The following is an 18,444-nucleotide window of genomic DNA, read 5'->3' on the forward strand; positions in this document are numbered from 1 at the left end:
CAGGTCCCGTGTGACCTGCTACAGCTATGGCCCAGAGCACTGTCCAGGACAGAGACCTTGTAGAGGGGGCCTAACCCACAATGCCCCCCAGATTCCCCTTTTTCTTCCTCCTTCACTTCTCTAGTACCTTGAATCTGTTCCCACATTTTTCTCCTCCAAACTCCAAAAAAAATTATTTATTTCTACTATGGCTTGGCTGTGGTTTCAGTGTGTCCCCCAGGGGCTCATATGTTGGGAGCTTGGTCCCAGTTTGGTGATGTGGGACCTTTGAGAGGTGGGGCCTAGTGGGAACAGTAAGGTCACTAGGGGTGCCCATAGCAGAAGTCACTGTGGTTCTCACAGACACGGTTAGTTCTTGAAAGATGGTTCTTACAAAAGACCATGACCAGACCTCATCAGTCCCTCTGGCTTCCTGTCTCATGCACACACCCACCATGATGCCATTCACCATGAGTTGATTTTCATCCTTTAAAGTGGTAAGCTAATTAACCTCTTTTCTTTTCTTTTCTTTTCTTTTTTTTCTGTACCAGGGATCGAACTCGGGACCTTGTGCTTGCCAGGCAGGTGGCGGCGGCACCACTGAGCTAAATCCCTGGCCCCTTGTTTTCTTTTTTTAAGGACCACCACCACTACCTTTTTGACAGTCATGGAGACCCAACCCAGGAACCTTGAGCATGCTAGGCAGTGCCCTCTGCTGAGGTACACTTGGCCATCTTATCTTTCCACATTACTCTGCCTCAGGTGTTCTGTCATGATGGAAACAGTTGAAGGAACTCTCCCAACTCCAGTCTTCATGCCTCTAGCCTAGAGGTCAGGATAACACAAATCAGCAAAGAATACTTGTGCCCCACCACCACCACCATAGAAATGGAGCAGCTGCTGTTCATCTGTGATGGACCCTGTCATGTTCTTCCTACATCCTCCTGCAGGTTCCTGTCCTGTTGACAGTGCTCAGCAGTCACCCCATGCAGGCTTTACCCCAGCTACCAAGAGCATTGCCTCGTCAATGGTCACACCCTCCCTGGTGTGGCCCACACCCAGTGATCCATGTGGAAATAGAAAGGCTGGCCACTTTTGCTCAACAGGACAATGCCAACAGGCCACCCAGCTCACACTGACCATGAGGTTGTGCAAGAGCCTGCGTCAAGCTCAATGTCTTCCCCCTCCAGTCTTCTTCCTTCCCTGCCTTCCTTCAGCATTGGTCCCTGTGGCATCTCCCTGACCAATATCCTTCAGATGGCCTCTAAATCAGAATCTGCTTTGTGCTACTCAACCTGCACCACAGGTTCCACAATCCTGGCAGAGCCACAGGCAGCCCTTTCCCCTCCAGTTGTCGCCGGGTGGGAACTTCCACGCACACCTTGGTGAGCGAACCCTCATTCCTATCTTTGTGCCTTAATGTGTCAATAAAGGAATTTGGATTTTTTTTTCTCTTTTAATAAAGACTGGCCTTCAAGACCATTGTCTAGCTGTAGACTCAGATACTGCCTCACAGAAGCCTGCAAAGCTGACTGGTAGCCCCTCCGTGCTGGGTGTACCCCCAGTCCCTTCCAAGGCTCCAGTTTTATAGTACATAGTTGGAAAGCTGCAAGCACGTTTGATTTAAGGGGGAAATAAAAACTCAGATTAAGTAGCTCCAAAATCTAATCCCTATCGCATACACAGTGGCGGTGGCAGGCTGTTGGGTGAGAGTGCTATTCTGGGCTTCTATGACCAGTGACATGCTCTCCATCATCCTAGCCCTGTGCTGTTTGCACTAAAGCTCAACAAATTCCAGCTGCCTGAGAGCTGGAGGCCAGGACGTCGAAGAGAGGAGGATGTCTTGTGCTTACATTCTTATTTGCATACATTTTGCCCTCTAGGCCCCGAAGCCAAATGAAGATGAGACAGAAGCAAGCCACAGAACTGATAGGATACTACTGACTGCTACTGCTGCCACTGACGGAGATCCTACCCTCTGGAAAGGGACCAAGGTCCAAACATCCCTTGGTGGCCTTCTCTAGAGAGGACAGATCTCTGCTGCATGGCTGGAGCCAGTTCTGTCCAGAGCTCACTCTGTGAGAGCAGGAGTCCCAGGGACCCCAAGGGATCAGGGCACCCCAGAAGCACCAAGTCCTCGGGATGAAGGCCAGATCTCCCAGACCCAGCACACACTGGCAGAGCAAGGGCACCAACAATGGGTATGATTTCTGTATTGATTATTGATGAACTGATCCAGAAGTTCACAATCAGGAAGGTCTAGAAAGAAGCTCTTTCATTTTCAGTGTATGTTTAAGCTTCATGATGTATGTATGGCTTGGTGTTTTTATTTTGGATTCCAGGGATGGCATAATCTTTTCAACACTAAAGACCTTTAAAGGCCTGTCCCAGCTCTGCCTGGGAGGCAGGAGGCCGTGGGATGGAAAATAACACAAAGAGAGGACAGGAAAGAGGTGATAGGGAATGGGGGGCGGGGCGGCCATGAGAATTCAGGCTGTGCCAGGCAAAGCCTTGAGGCCCTAAGGCCACACCACGCTGAAGTGGCTGGTGAGAAGCAGCCCTCCTGTACTTAAATAAGGGACACGCCCTGCCCTTCTGAGCCTGCTCCATCTCCAGGTGCTCACACCACAGGTGTGCACAGGTGCACGAGTGTGTGAGTTCACACCACAGGTCAGCCACACACATATGGTTGCTTAGAAACATTGTCACAACTTCCCTAGATGCCTAGAACATGTGCACACAATGACAGAGAACAGGTGGGCCGGGGATTTAGCTCAGTGGTTTCGCCACCTGCTGTGCAAGCAGAAGGACCTGAGTTCGATCCCCAGTATCAAAAAAAAAAAAAAAGAGCAGGTATCTCGGGCACACCTGCAGCAGCCCCTCAGGCCTTAGATCTCCAGCCTTTCTGGGGTTCACAGAAGCTTCGATGAGCCCTGGCTTTGTCCTAAGACAGTGGTTCTCAAAGTGACCTTCCCAGATCGGCAGCATCAAGGTCACCCAAAAAATGGTTAGAAATGCTTTGATTTCTTTCTTCTCCCTCTGGCAGAGCCCTGAGCTGTTTGTGAGGCGCCCTTGGGGCTACAAATCTATGTCATACATTTCATGTGCCATTTCCTGTACTAAATATACTTTTACACACATTATCTCATTTAAAACTCAAAAATACACTGAGATGTATACTGTTTCTCCCCTATACTTTTCTGGTGGGGTAGCTAGTTCCTCTAGCTCCCCCCAGAATCCCCACCCCATCTAGACTGCCCTGGAAACCAGCCGTCTGCACTGTTGGCACAGGAGAAAGTCCTTGTCATCTGACTGCATCCCCCACCACTGAAGGCACCCGAAGACCCCCTGGATGTTCTAGATGTCCCACTAAATGTGTTCTAAATGTCCCACTAAATGTCTCTTGAAACTTGCTCCAGGTAACCAGGCTCAGGCTCCCAAGTGCAGACTCGATTGCTCTGTAGCTGCAGCTCCTGTCCTGGCCCGAATGTAAACACCGCTGAGGACTGAGCCCTCCTTGTGCCGCCCCCGCCCACACCGTGCCAGTTTCCCCTTGGTATCTCCTTGCTGCGCAGCTAGTTCTAAATCTCCCAAGACAAGGCCTAGCCATCCAAGCAGGGGGTGGGACGAGGGCGGGAGAGCAGCCCCACCTCGAAAGCAGGCAGCCCCTCTGCCAAGCTCTCGCCTGCCTGCGCCACCGAAGAGCTGCTGAGAGGCAGCAGCCACGAGCAGGCAGCTGGAGGCCGGGATCCCCCAGTCCGGTCTACAGCCCAAAGCCTAGAGAGACAGCCCAGTCGCAGTTGGCCTGTGGGACTCACAGAGTCCTCTGCACATGAATCTTGTGCGAAATGTTTCCTGAGTAGCATTAGAAAAGACATGAGTTCGAATTCTGACTTCTCACCTACTTCCTGAGTGATCTTGGCTCATCACATGCCCTCTCGGGCTCTCAGTCTTTCATCTCTTTGGTGAAGAGGTGGAGCTGATGATTTATAAGGATGTCTCCTGCTCTGAAACTGGGATTTGGACTCCAGATTTCCTCGTGACTTTCCAGAGACCTGGCCAGGACACAGGAATCTGACATGACAATGGCTTTGGACCAGGATTTCTGCTCAGCGAAACTCATCTTTACTTGAGACATAGGTGTGGCCCCCTGGCTGGACGAACCTCACTTTGATCTGTTCCTCTCTCTCCCCAATCACTCCATACACCCCGAGGATTTCTCCTTCATAGGAAATCTGGGAGGAGACCCAGGCCCAGAAGCAGCCATGGGGGCCTGTGACATTGTGACTGACACCAACATCTCATCTGGTCTTGAGAGCAACACCACAGGCAGCACAGCCTTCTCCATGACCGGCTGGCAGCTGGCGCTGTGGGCCACAGCCTACCTGGCCCTGGTGCTAGTGGCTGTGACGGGCAATGCCATAGTCGCCTGGATCATTCTGGCCCATCAGAGGATGCGCACGGTCACCAATTACTTCATTGTCAACCTGGCCCTGGCCGACCTGTGCATGGCTGCCTTCAATGCCGTCTTCAACTTCGTCTACGCCAGCCACAACATCTGGTACTTTGGCCGTGCCTTCTGCTACTTCCAGAACCTCTTCCCCATCACAGCCATGTTTGTCAGCATCTACTCCATGACGGCCATTGCCATCGACAGGCAAGAGGGGACAGCAGGGAAGCATGAGGTGGGGGGTACCACCTTGGTGGGGCTCAGAGGGAGTGGTTGCTGGCCTGTGGTCACACAGAAAGCTAGGGGAGAACCCAGGGAACTGCCTCCCAGACCTGGCCATGATTCAGAGCTGTGGATCTGAAAACGGGGACTTTGGGACCAGAGCAGGCAGGGTCAGGGCTGGAAACAGAACATAGGGGCTGTTGGAGGATAGAAGAGACAAGTGGGAAGTGTCATGGGGACCTCTGGCATGCTCTTCTCTGAAGCTGAACTTTGTTTTGATGTCCTTTCGTCACTACAAAGAGATATTATTTTTCTGTTTCATGTTGCGTCTAGTTTGCATCTAGTTATTACAGGGCCAGTTGTCTGCCGGACACTGCTCTTCCGGGAAGTAGAGTGTGACCTTCCGAGGCTGGGCCTGGAGCAGAGGTGTGGAGGATTAGAAGTGGCTTTTGAAAGCTATTTGGGGCAGGCAGGGCTGTTGGTGCCTGGGCGAGTGTAGTGCAGACTGACAGCAAACAGGAAGGGAGGCGGGAAAGGTGACAGGGTGTGGAGGAGCCAGGGAGAGGAGCCTGCCACTCTCGGACAGAGGCCTCATCAGGGTGAGGTGTGAGCCTCGAGGCCTCCCCACATCCCTACCCCACCCCACTGACCCTCAGCCAGGGCTCTCCTACTGTGAGGTCTCCCTGAGGACTTCATTTGGGAAAATGTTATCCCCTAATTAAAAATGGAAAGCTTGAACACCATTCATCTAAGCCTAACTTCTAACTTCACACCCAGGGAAACTGAGGCTAGAGGAGGCAGGATCCCCTGATGCCAAGGTGAAAGTCAGGGGCAGAGACAGAGGCCCGGGACCTAGCCCTCTGGGCTGTTGGCACGGGGCGGGGGGAGTAACCTCATCATGTCACTGCGCCCCAACACTGTCAGAGGTACCCTAACCCTGGGTTTGGGGCTGGAAGGTTATTGGTTTGTTTTGGCAATAATGGGAATTTTTTTTTAATACAAGTTCTCACTATGTAGTTTAAGGCTGGCTTTGTGCTCACTAAGTAGCCCAGGCCAGCCTGGGATTTGCAGTGATCCTCCTGCCTCATCCTCCTCCCTGCTGGGATTACGGGTATAGATAGCCACCATGCTGGGCTGCAGCAATAGGGAGTGAATCCAGGTTCCTGCTTTTGCTAGGCAAACACTCAACCACTGAGCCATATCCCAGCCCATCCCCATCTCTGCCATTTTTCTGAATATCTCACTAGGATTTCTTTTCTTTCATAGAGCAAATATTTCAGTTCTCCCTCTGTGTCAGGCACAGTTCCAGGCCCTGGGAAAGAACAACCCCAAATTCCTGACCTCTCATCTAAAGGGTAGGGTGGGCTGCAGAGGGCCAAGGGGAGCCCAGAGGACCTGACAGGAGAGATTAATAATCCAGGACAGGGTGGTGGCTCGGATCAGCTGTCAATAGTGGAGACTCACCCATTCATATCTTCCTTTCTTCATTCATTCATTTAACAAATATGTGTCCAGTGCCTGCTATGTGCAAATACTATTCTGGCCATGGCAGGGGACAGGTAAATGTGCCTGCCATGGTGGGAATTTAAATCATAAGTACATAAATAAGTTCTATGTTATATTTGGGGCCATGAGTGCTATGAAAAATATTAGCAAGCCAGGCGTGGTGGCACATGTCTGTAATCCCAGCACTCAGGAGGCTGAAGCAGGAGGATCACTATGAGTTCGAGGCCAGCCTGGGCTATGTAGTGAGTTCAACACCAGCTTGAACTACACAGTGAGATCCTGTCTCAAAAAAAACTATTAAAGAAAACTGAGAGGAAAGGGGAGCCAAGGTGCCAGCCAGCCAGATTGTCGTGTTGGATGGGCACTAGGATGGGTCTCATTGTGAGAACAGGGTTTGAGTAAAGACCAGAGCGCAGGCCTGGTGGGCTCTTGGGGGGAACACTCCAGGGAGCAGATGAATTGGAAATGCTTGCTGGGCAGAGCCAGCATCCACACAATGCCCAAGATGCCACTGTGCTGTGAACTTTCCTACTCCGGCAGGGGCCGCATGAAGTATGAAGCTTCATCCCAAGGGTCAGATTAATCCCAGAGAGGGAGGTCATCCGGGCTGGAAGCTATTTCTGGTAATGGAAAGGAAGTGAATAAATAGGAGCAATCACACTCTCCAGCCCCCAGCTCTGGCCTACTGGGTGCACTTCTTGAGCTCTTGCTTCTGTCACCAACAGTCCCGGGGCAAGAACTTCCCAGAGGCATAAATGGAAATCTGAAGAGCTAAGACTGCTTAAGATCCTGTTGCCAGAAAGCATTGGAGCTAGGAATCAGATGGGGATCATTCTAGATGCAGTCCCAGGAGCTGCCTCTGTAAATACAGGGTGTGTGCTGTCCTCCTTCCCACCCACATCCCAGAACAGCGGGGAGCCTGCGTCCCCAAGTGACCTTCATCTCCTATGACTCTGCAGCATTTTATGGGGAGAGAGGCACTGGAGAGCATTGGGGAAACAGGCCCATTCCTCTCGCTGAGGGTCTGAGCCTGGGTCCAGGCTGTGGGTAGAGCAGAGCTGGCCCAGGGTACAGCCACAGGTATAGGAGGATGACAGTGTCACAGGGAAAGTAGAGAGGAGATTCGAAATCCTGTAGTCCAGATGTCCCTATCCCATGGCCATGGACTGTGGGGAGACACCAGAGAGCACACTAACTTGAATAGGGACAAGAAAGTTATAGTTCCAAATGTAGACAGCAAAGCAGTTTGTTGCGACTCCAGCAGTACCTGGAGCTTTGGCACCAATAGGAATCACAGATACTTGTGTTGCTGCAGAAAAAGATGGCTAGGTGTGGTGGCATACACCTGTCATCCCAGCTACTTGAGAGGTTGAGGCAGAAGGGTCAAGAGTTTGAGGCCAGCCTGGGCAACTTAGCAAGATCTTGTCTGAAAATAAAATAAAAAGAGCTAAGGAGGTAGCTGAGGAATAGAGTGCTTGCCTCTCATGTTCAAGGCCCAGGTTCAAAGCCCAGCCCCATGGGCTGTGTGAATCCTGGAAAGCCAGGGGAGCTGCCCAGACCAGGAAGGTTCAAAGCCTTCCAGCCTCTATCTCCTGATTTGGAAGGTGGACACAACAGTCCCTGCCTACGACCACTGGGCACAGGGCTGCCAAAGGGTGGCTCGGACCTCCACAGTCCCTGGAGACAGGAGAGCAAGACGGGCCTGTTCTGACTGACTTCACCGAGGAGAAGGTGTCTCACATGGACTCTGATACAGAAATTAGGAGGAGCTCCCATAGAAGGAGCTCTGGGAGGAGAGAGGAGGAAGCACCCCACAGAGGGCCGTTTTGGGCTGTTCCCTGACCATAGTGAGCCTAGGAAGGCATGGGAAGCAGTGACAGAGGAGGCTGGAAAGTGTACTGGCCACACGAAGAAGGCCTTGAATGCTGAGTTCAAAGTACAGATCTGGGGCTGTACTTTCCAACATGTGCCTATTTAAGTTCACACTGATTACAATATAAAGCCACCCCCCCAGGGCTCCGCATGGCATTGCATTAGTGCCAAACAGGAAAAGACATATTTAGAACTTCCCTACCATTACAGAAATTTCTGGTGGGCAGTACTGGTCCAGGTTAGTCCAGGAGACAGAAAAGCCAGGCTGCAGTTTCTGACGAAGGAGGCCTGGGCTAGGGTGAGGCTCAGACAGGGCTGAGCTGCAGGCTGGTGTCACCCAGCCCTGCCCGGGGCTGGACTTCAGTGTGGCCATATGGCTGCCATGCGTGTCCATGCCCAAGAGTCCCAGAGGGCTGGGCTCAAGGCCACTAGTGTGCTGCATGGCCAGGGAGGGTCACCAGCCCCTCAGGCTCTCCGAAGGTCAGTCGCCACTCCTGGCATGAGCAGTGGCACCATGGGAAAGAAGGGGTGGTGGAATGGGAGGCCACCTGCCACTCACACTGAGCTCTGCCCACAGATACATGGCCATCGTCCACCCGTTCCAGCCACGGCTCTCGGCCCCCAGCACCAAGGCGGTTATCGGCGGCATCTGGCTGGTAGCCCTCGCCCTCGCCTTCCCCCAGTGCTTCTACTCCACCATCACTGTGGACCAGGGTGCCACCAAGTGCATGGTGGCCTGGCCCGAAGACAGCGGGGGCAAGTCACTCCTCCTGTAAGGCCAGGGGCTGGGGGTGCATGTGCTCGTGAGTGCATGCATTAGTGTCTACGTGTGTGGGTGCTCATGGGGTGTGCACACGGTATTACTTGAGCACACGTTTCTGCTGAGGCTCCTCAGCTAGCATGGGGTTATGCCCGGATAAAACTATTAGGAGATCAGACCACGTATCGCCAGGCTGGTGGGAAAAGATGCAAAGTCAAATCTCAAAGTACGCTTTCTACCGAGTCCATGTTGCTTTTGCAACTGGGTAGTCAAAACATCACTGAGCCGGGACATTTGAAGTTTGGAACCATCTATACTAGAAGTAACTCTAAGTGCCAGGCCCTTCTAAGCACTTTATATTAAGTTCTAAGCACTTTAATTTTAACCCATTTCACCCTCTCAACATTACCCAGCATATAGAATAATGATGATGCCACTTGGGGATGGAGAAACTGAGGCACTGAAAAATTAAGGATTGTGCCTACAACTAGGGAGTGGCAAAGCAGGGACTCAAGGCGGGCAGCCTTGCCTTCAAGCAACCTCCCAGTCACTGGCCTCTAGCTCAGGACACGTGTCCTGAATAAGAATTGTGTCTATATACACTAAGCGGTGCAGCTCTGCCCATCACACTTGTGTGCTGTACCTGCTCCTCTCTGTGCGTATAGGTGGGTGGGTGTGTTGTAGATGTGTGCACACAAGCATGTGTTAGTGAACATGTGTATAGAGGGCTCTGTGTAAGCTTAGCCCACAAAGGCCAGGAGATCCTGGCACAAAGGGTGGGGTATGGAGCCTGGGCCTGCTTCCTGCTGAGGTGGGCACTATAGGCTGGGGCAGGGAAGGAGCCAAAGGAGAACTTAGCAGGGCCCAGCTTCTGTGTGACCTGGGTATGTCCTCTCTCCCTTCTAGGCCTGTTTCTGAGGCTCTCACAGTGTGGCTTTGGGATCTCCAAACATTGCATCCTTGGTTAGTGGAGGATAAAGAATTGACTAGAGCCAGGCATGGTGGCACATGCCCGTGATGCCAGCACTCTGGGAGGCTGAGGCAGGAAGATCACCAGTTCTAGCCTGGACAACCTAGCAATCTAGCAAAATAAAAAATAAAAATAAAAAAAGGGCTGGAAATGTAGATCCATGTAAAGGCTCTAGGTTCAAGCGCCAGTACTGAAAGAATGAAAAAAGAATCGACTGAAGGTTAGGAGTCAGCAGACAGTTGAGTTTTGGCCTGTCCCTCCCAGATGGAGATCCTCTGGGCAGTCTCCCCGAGCCTTTGGCTCATTCTCTTGAAAAACCAAACTTAGTGATAATGCATTTTATGTACATGAAGCCCTTAGCATTGTGCCTGGCACAGAACAGTTGCCCAGTGTGCAGTAAAGAGAGGACAAGAGAAAACAAATCCTGAGGTGGCATCTTTAGTCCATCAAAGGCCTGGGCGCCCCAAGCTTGAGGATGTGCATGATCTCAGCCAATGGCTTCCAGGTAACCATTGTAACACAGCCAACACCCCACCCCGTTTAGTACCTCTTCCCCTCAGGTGCCCCTATGGTCAGAGCACTGCCACACTTCGAGGTGGGGATACCCTTGCTCTCTACATTGGGGAAGTCGCCATCTGCTAAGCAGCCTGTGTCGGGGAATGACAAGTCCTAAGGACAGGCTTTGCCCAGGGTCCCTGCTTCCACTCTACCTCACCAGGGTGGGGGCGTTAGAGAGGAAGGAGCCCTTTCTGGTTAAGCCAGGTGGCCAGCAGGACATTTTGGACCCGGCCACTAGGCGGTGGGGGCAACAGAAGGGCCCCTTCATACGGGGCCCTTCTCCCTGGAAGGAGCACCAGGAAGCACATAGGATACCAAGGACCCATCCTCCAGCGTTGAATTGGAACCATGACTCAGACAACAGTGAAAAGCAAGAGGCCAGGGTGGGCAGGAAAGCCACTCTTAGGGTGGGAGGTGTCAGGAAATTACAGATGTCCCCCTCTCCAGAAAAATACATATTTACCCCCCAAATCAAACACAAAAAGCACAGCCCAGGTTTGAGGGGAGGCCTCCCTGACTGGCAGATTCTAGAATGTGGCCCCCAACACTCCCTAGCTCTCCCTTCTATTCGAGCACTGGACCCAGGGCGAATTCCCAGCCAGCAGAGTCCCCAGGAAGGACTAAAGTGCTGCTGACACTTGGGAAGGACTGAGATTACTTCTTTATTTTATAGATGGGGAAACTGAGGCTGTGGGAGAAACCTTACTTGCCCACAATCACACTTTAAATTAGAGACTGGACAAGAGCCCCATTCTTCCGAAAGGGAGATCATTTGGGTCTAAAGTGTGGAAAGTTATTTCCCATGCACAGACTTCCTGCCTCTCTCTGGGCTGCAGCCTCCTCTCTGGACACTGAGGCATGTGGCCTGGTTTATTTAGAGTTCTCTCTAGACTAGGTGCCCTCGATGCTCTTCCCCTCTTACCTGCTCAAGGAGGGGGCTCCTCCAGAACTTCTGGAAGGGGGCCCTGCAAGAGTGGCATGTGGACGAGGGACACCCCAGCTTTCCTAGTAAGGAAGAAAAATGCTACACAGAGGGGCCCAGAGGACTCGGCCCATCCTTGGGGTGTTCCCCTATCTGGGACTCCCTCCTCAGGCTGGGGCTGCAGAATCACCCAGCAACAGAGCCAGGGACACAGGTCTCCTCCATACCGAGGAAATGAGAAGCTTCAGCTCAGACCGGTGTCCTCCCTGGGAACTGGGCAGGTGGCTGTAGTGCTCTGGGTCACCTGCTCAAAGGTGGGTGCACGGGTGTCTGCTGACAGGAGCAACGTTCCCAGCAAAAGGCTGATGGGCAAGATGCTGAGTACACAGCTGCACGTAAAATGTGATGCTGTTCCAGTGCCCCATTCCTTGATAGGGAGGCTGGTACACAGTGACACCTCTTTCTTCTTTCTTTCGTGTTGTTTTTTTTTTTTAAAACAGTGTCTCACGGTGTAGCCCAGGCTGGCCTTGAACTCATGGCAATCCTCCTGCCTCAGCCTCCTGAATGCTGGGATTACAGGCGTGTGCCACCATGCCCAGCAAGGATGGTATTTTATAATTCCAGCAGTTCCCTGTATCCATCCGTCTGTGATATATATAATCTATCTGATGCATACGTACTCACACATATGTTACCTATGCACACATAAGGTCCTGGAAAACCAACGCCAGATCCTCAGTGGTGGTGGGAGGGGGACCAGTCACTTCACCTTCTCCTTCTTGCTTAATGGTATTGTGCACTGTAAACAAATGTAACCCTTAACTAAGTCTTCACTCCTACTTCCTGTCCCCTTCCCCCTTCCTCTCCCTCTTCCCTTCTTATCTTTCTCCTTCCTACCCTTCCCTTTCTTCTTCCCCTTCCCCTCCCCCTTCTTTTGACAAGGTTTTGCTAAGTCGCTAAATTTCTCAGGCTTGGTTTTAACTTGGCCATCTTTCTGCCTCAGCTTCCCAGCAGGCTGGAATTCTAGACAGAGGCCACCACTCCGGGTTCATTTATTTTTCTTTAACTCAAGCGGAGGCCTCTAGAGGTGGCGCAGGGTGGGGCTGCCGGGTAGAAGCTTCGAGGTCCAGCTCCCAGCGCAGATGTCGGAGTCGCCTCGGGCCACTCGCTGCCCAGGCCCCTGGCTGTCTCTCCAGGTACCACCTGGCGGTGATCGTCCTCATCTACCTCCTGCCGCTCACTGTGATGTTCGTAGCCTACAGCGTTATCGGCCTCACGCTGTGGCGGCGCGCGGTCCCCAGACATCAGGCGCATGGCGCCAACCTGCGCCATCTGCAGGCCAAGAAAAAGGTGAGGCCAGGGGCTGGGCCGGGCACAAACGGGGGGCGGGGCCGGGGCACGGAGGGGCGGGGCGGGGCCGACGCGCAAGGCAGGGGGGTGGGGCGGGGGGGGGATGCGGGAAGCGCGCCATTAACTGCTCTTGTGCCAAGCCCGGGCCCCAGAGCCTGAATTCCTTCCTCCCCAGCAGGTGGATTGGCTCTTGGCTTGGAGGCAAATACAAAGTTAAAGTATCTTAGAATGGCAGGATCTTAGAATAGTAGAATTTTGGATAACTGGAATGTTGAACTTTAGAAGCCCCTTAGGAGTGCCTACAGGAGGCGCCTGGATCCTAGTGTTGGAATGACAGACCTTAGAGGTCTGGAGACTGCTTTACAGTCCGGCTTCTTCAAGTCTGTCTCTGATTTCTGTGGGATGTGCTGGACCTGCAAATACCCCCCTAGCTATCCAGGGCCCCCAAAGGGTGCTGTTTATAGCATTCTATGAGCCGACCTCCTCTGCCCTCCCCCAAGAAAGGCCGCACCCTTTCTATGCCAGGCACGAGGAGGAGGCGCTGGGTGAATCCTGCCGTGTAGCCAGGTCAAAGTCGTGGCTTCTCTGGATAGCAGATTTTTCAGGGCTGTTCAGGGAGGCTGCTGGGCATCAACCACCTTCAGGAGAATGGAGAGTGGTCTCCATTTGCCATCCAACTTTGCCTTCATCACTCCTGGGGTGCTGGGCAGTGCTGGCTGTGCCTGTAGAGGCTGGGCATTTGGGGTTGGGGCCTGGGGGTCAAGGATTTGGCCTCTGGGTGGAGGCTCAGGGTCCCTGGTTGGGGCCTCAGTGCCCACAGATAGAAGGGCTATAAGCAGATACAGATCCCAGCAGGGGTGCAGCCTGGGACCCCAGAGCTGGGTCAGGAGCCCCTAAGGGTAGGGTCAAGCATGAGAGCTTATCCACTTTGCAGGGAGGAGAGCTGTTTTGTGGAAAGGATCAGGAAGAGGGGGCCACGCTTCAAAGGAAGGACGGTGGGGTGGGCAGAGGGATGGGCCTGTGCAAAGGCCCTGAGGTGGGGGGGGCTCAGGAGCCTGTGGGCAGCAGGTGCCCTGGAAGGGTGGGGATTGGCCTAGATGGCTGAGGTGTGACCAGAGACTCTCCTGGAGCAGTTTGTGAAGACCATGGTGCTGGTGGTGGTGACATTTGCCGTCTGCTGGCTGCCCTACCACCTCTACTTCATCCTGGGCAGCTTCCAGGAGGACATCTACTGCCACAAGTTCATCCAGCAGGTCTACCTGGCACTCTTCTGGTTGGCCATGAGCTCCACCATGTACAACCCCATCATCTACTGTTGCCTCAACCGAAGGTGAGCCCACCCAGCTCCCCCCTCCCCCCAGTACCCATGGACAGGCCCCACATGGGCTCCCATGGCCCCGTGTCCCCGCTGTCTCTTCTGGGGTCTACATCTGGGACAAGGAGGACAAAGCAGGACCAGAGAGAAGGAGAGATGGAGGGAAGGGGCGAGTAGAGAGGGGCAAAAGGACAGACAGAGTGGGAGGGAAAGAGTCAGGTCATAGGGGAGTGGCTGCTTCTATCCTGACGTTTTCAAGTTTCCTCCTGCGGACTTATCTGGGCCAGGTGAGCAGCAGCTGCCTGGCATATGAAGCACAGGAGAGGGGGCTGGGGGCAGGATGGGGGTCACGGTTCATTTCCTCCCCTCTAGGGCAGCTGGGAAGTGACCTTGAGAGAGGTGGCCAGGGAGCAGGGACAAGGGTCTCTCTCACTCCTCTGCTGCTTCTCCCCACTGGTGCTGGGGAAGTGGAGTCAGGGCAGCTGTGAGCCAGGCAGGAGCCCCAGGCCTGGGAGTTGTGCTCAGCCTGGGGAATCCTGAAGGTGGGGTGGTTAAAAGGAGGGGCAAAGCCAAAGCCAAGTCTTGGCCCAGCAAGACTGATGTGGGTGAGGCGTATTTGATCACCTCACTGGCCAGGTGCCCAGGCTACTCAAAATGCCAGAGTAAAATGCCATATGGTACTCAGACATCACACTCACCTGAGGCAGGGGGAAAGGACCTGATTCTTGGAGGGCTTCCTGGGGGCCCAACCCACTAGCTCCTAAGATGTAAGTAGATAACAGGAAGAGTTCAGGTGGGCCCAGGACAGAGTTGAAGAAACAGCCTGAAAGAAGAGACTCTCCTAAGTCCCTACATGAACAACAGAGCAGGAATCCATATACAGTGTATCTCCATGACCTGTCGTCCTGTCCCGCATACACATTTCTCGTGAGATCAGGGGAAAACTCAGGGTGGGGGCTGGTCACGTCAGGGAGGGACCACCAGAACACCATGCTACCCCACCACACAGTCCCTGGGAGGGGGAGCAACACCAGCACCCCTGGGCTCTCCCTGTTTCTGCAGTCACCTCTGAATCATTCGCTCATGATGACACCAGCGATCACAGAGGTCTGGGGCTGTGGCAGGACTCTGCATTCATTCAGAAGAAGCTCGCCAAGTGGTGACATGTGCCCGGCACTGCCCAGGCCCTGGGGAGCCACCAGTGAGCAAAAGGAGACCCCTTTCTTCAGGGAGCTGACCTGCTGGGGGCAGGAGTGGAGCTGGACCATAAACAGAGTCAGTGGATCCCATGGTGTGCTAAGCAGCAGTGCCGTGGGGACAAGAAAACTAGAGGAGGCGAGGGACGACAGGAAGTGCTGAGAGGCTTTGATATCAGGCAAAGAGGGCACAGCTTTACATGTGAGCAAAGGCCCAGGTGACCGAGTCAGCCCTGTGGACCGAGCAGGAGTTCCAAGCCGAGGGAAGAGCTGAGGGACCAGTCGTGACAGCTGTGTGGTTGACGTAAGGACATGGGCTCTGAGCAGGGAGACAAGCTCTGACGGGACACGGGGACAGGCTGTGATGGCTTCAGGGAGACGCAGTCGGGGTCCTGAAATGGCTGGTTTTGGCAGCTGCATTTGACAGAGGAGGTGGCGTGTGTGAGCAGCAGCGATGGATGATGGGACAGGCGGCACTGTCAGGAGCTGAGGTTTGGAGGGCCGCTGGGAGCTTGGCTGGGGGCCCACGGGTGTGGGGTTGAGGCCACTTGAGGCTCCACATGGGCTCTGGGGCCGCACCATGGGCTTTGGTAGAGCCATGCTGCAGGTGGCTCTTTTGGAACATGGAGCCCTGCAGCCCAGGGAGTGGTGATGCAGTTCTGCCCTCTCCCGGCTGGCTCAGCATCCATATCTGAGTAGTCTGTCTTCTTCTATTCCAATGCATTTCTCCCACTCACCTTCCCCTCCACTCCAGCCAACACCCAGACCTTCCATGCTCCATGGGGAGAATTTATTTTTTAAGCAAATGTACCTAAACCTGGTGTGTGAATTTTCCTTTGGAGCAGTCCCTTCAGAGAGCATTTCTTAGTCCCATTTTTTTTTAAAAAAAACTGACTCCCCTTTGAATACTCCTCTAGAAGCCAGCTAACAAGTCAAACAAGAAAAACCTGCTGTTCTTTTGTAACTATGCATGGGTTCTTTTTGTTTGTAGTAACAAATAGCCTAGGTCAGCTTAATCACCCACTTCAATCACAGATGGAACTCTAGTAGAATACTTCTGGCTGTTTCCAAAAATCCAATCCACGAAGGTACACATCTCTCAGAAGCAATGGTGGGCTCTTCAGAGTGAGCAGCTGCTTTCCTCTGGAGGGGCGATAGTGTCGGGCTGGGCAGTCATATTACGGCTCCTGTACCCCTAACTCCCTGGTTCAGGGTGACCCTCCCTCCCCCAGGTTTCGCTCTGGATTCCGGCTGGCTTTCCGGTGCTGCCCATGGGTCACGCCAACTGAGGAAGACAAGCTGGAGCTGACTCACACGCCATCCTTCTCCTTGAGGGTCAACAGGTGTCACACCAAAGAGATTTTGTTCATGGCTGGGGACATAGTCCCCTCAGAGGCTACCAATGGGCAGGCTGGGGGTCCCCAAGATGGGGAGTCCGTGGAGCTCTGAGTCTTGTGCCTGGCTGGAGGGCGGAGCCTAGCACCCCTGGAGAGGCAGCCAGTTGAAGTCCGCATCTGACAGCCTGGCCACCATGCCCAGCCTTCAGTCCGCCAGCAGGAAGCAAGATGGCCCCAGGAACTCTATAGAGGATGCAGGCATCAAGAGGACCCAGCCACCCATCTCAGAGCCCTTGGGGACCTAGGAAGGGTCAGAGAAGACACTGCAAAGCTAACATTTTGTAAGTGCAGGAGCCACAAGATCAAATCTCTTCCCAGGCATACAACATAAAGAGTAAAATAGATCCAGCTGTAAAGAAAAACTGCAAATGCAATGATAAAAAGCAACAGAATTGCAGCCTCAGTGTTGGGGTGACAGGGAAAAGTAGTGACTGTGGTAATGTGGAGAGGACAGGCACCCAAAGGAGGCTGCAGCTGCTCCATGTGGCACAGCTGTGGTAATAGGTTATGAGTCGTATGGTAATGGGAGCCCACTGTTGCCAGATTTTCCAAGAAACCTGGAAGTCCACATCTGCGTGTAAACCCTCCAAACTTCCTAATTTTGGCTCATAAAAACATCTGTAACCTGGGGTGGGTGAAGCATTACCTGCGGGCAGCACACAATCATGACATGGATTCACTGAGGCCACACTAGGAAACAGCCGCCATACTTTGCAAAGCCCATCCACTATGAGTCAACCTGGGGTTTTTCTGCCTCGGAATCTACAAGGCCAGAAAGAGCCCCTAGTAGATGCAGGTAGGAGTCAAAGGAAACCTCAGCTGTGTGCCTTGGGCAAGCCAGTCTGACCCCAGCCTCTTCTGCCCAATGACAAATCTACCACCCAGGGCTGCTCTGAGGATCAATGGAACTGATGCCTATAAACCAGCAAGCCACTCACAGATTGTGTTCAATGAACAGTAGCCACACCTTTTCTCTTTACTCTGCCAGCCAGCAACACTGCTCCAACCTCACTTCTGCAGCAAGAAGCCGGCAGGCAGAGAACACCTGTACCTACCAGCTCCTATCATGCTCCGGGCTTTGCTCACCCAAGGGCACAGCCCTCCCCACTTGCAAAACCAGAGCTCCTCCAGAAGAACCAGGTACACTGTAAATGCGTACCCAAAGGTCAGTGTCATCTGTGTTCTCCCCAGAGGTCACTGTGCTAAGGACACTGGCACCACTGATGCCCCCAATAAAGAGACTCTGATCTCATCAAGCCGAGTGGGCATGCAGTCAGTCCTGGGGAAGCCACTTGGATCTGCCATCATGGCTGGGACATCACAGGGCACCTGGACGTGCTGACTTGAAAGCCACTGAAGGGCTCTGGGGGAAGAACCCAGAATGGCAGTTTTGGGGTGGAACGGCCTTAGGCCCCGTGGGGTGAGAGGGACAGATAGGCAATGTTAAGATGGGGAGCGGAGGGGAGACACAGCCGCCCCGGGGGCCACCTCCACACTTGGTGTGTGGGGGCAGGGGTGTCATTATTGGCTGTCCTGTGTGGGCCAGGAGGGAGGTGAAGCTGCATCTGCTTAGGGGTGTCAGAAGGACAAGTGCCGCACAGTCCTCTCAGTAAACCCAAACTGTCCTTGGAGGCTGCCTCCCTTTTCCTGTGTTCTAGCAAGTTTAGAGGACAGAGGCCTCTCCCTCTGTCCCTTCATGTGGGCCCTCAGGTGGAGACTACAGGAGGCCGGGGCTGGAATAGGAATAGGCAGGAGGTGCTAGAGACCAGGTAAGAGGGTGCTTCCAGGACACTTTTCAAGGACAGTAAAGAAGTCCTCATGGCTCAACTGAGGCTGGGGGCTGAAGGCTATAATCTTTATTTTAAACTCCCCCCTCCCCACAAAAACCCCCAGCATCTGGTTTTCCTAAGATCTCCCCTCCGCCAGCCAGGAAGCATCATCACTCAG

At 53.4% G+C, this 18,444-nt stretch overlaps 1 protein-coding gene across 1 annotated transcript; it reads left to right on the top strand.

The window, feature by feature from the left end:
• Positions 1-3,734: 3,734 nt before the first annotated feature.
• On the top strand, positions 3,735-18,326 carry Tacr2 (tachykinin receptor 2). Its single transcript, XM_004846185.4, is given in 6 exon segments — positions 3,735-4,636; positions 8,607-8,801; positions 12,436-12,589; positions 13,723-13,919; positions 16,333-16,543; positions 16,546-18,326. Coding segments are annotated over 6 exon segments (1,209 nt in total). The 5' UTR covers positions 3,735-4,244; the 3' UTR covers positions 16,606-18,326.
• Positions 18,327-18,444: the final 118 nt, after the last annotated feature.

Source organism: Heterocephalus glaber, unplaced genomic scaffold (assembly GCF_053883595.1).
Source record: "Heterocephalus glaber isolate CG9 unplaced genomic scaffold, H.glaber_assembly_v1.0 deba00001497, whole genome shotgun sequence".
Classification (NCBI taxonomy): domain Eukaryota; kingdom Metazoa; phylum Chordata; class Mammalia; order Rodentia; family Bathyergidae; genus Heterocephalus; species Heterocephalus glaber.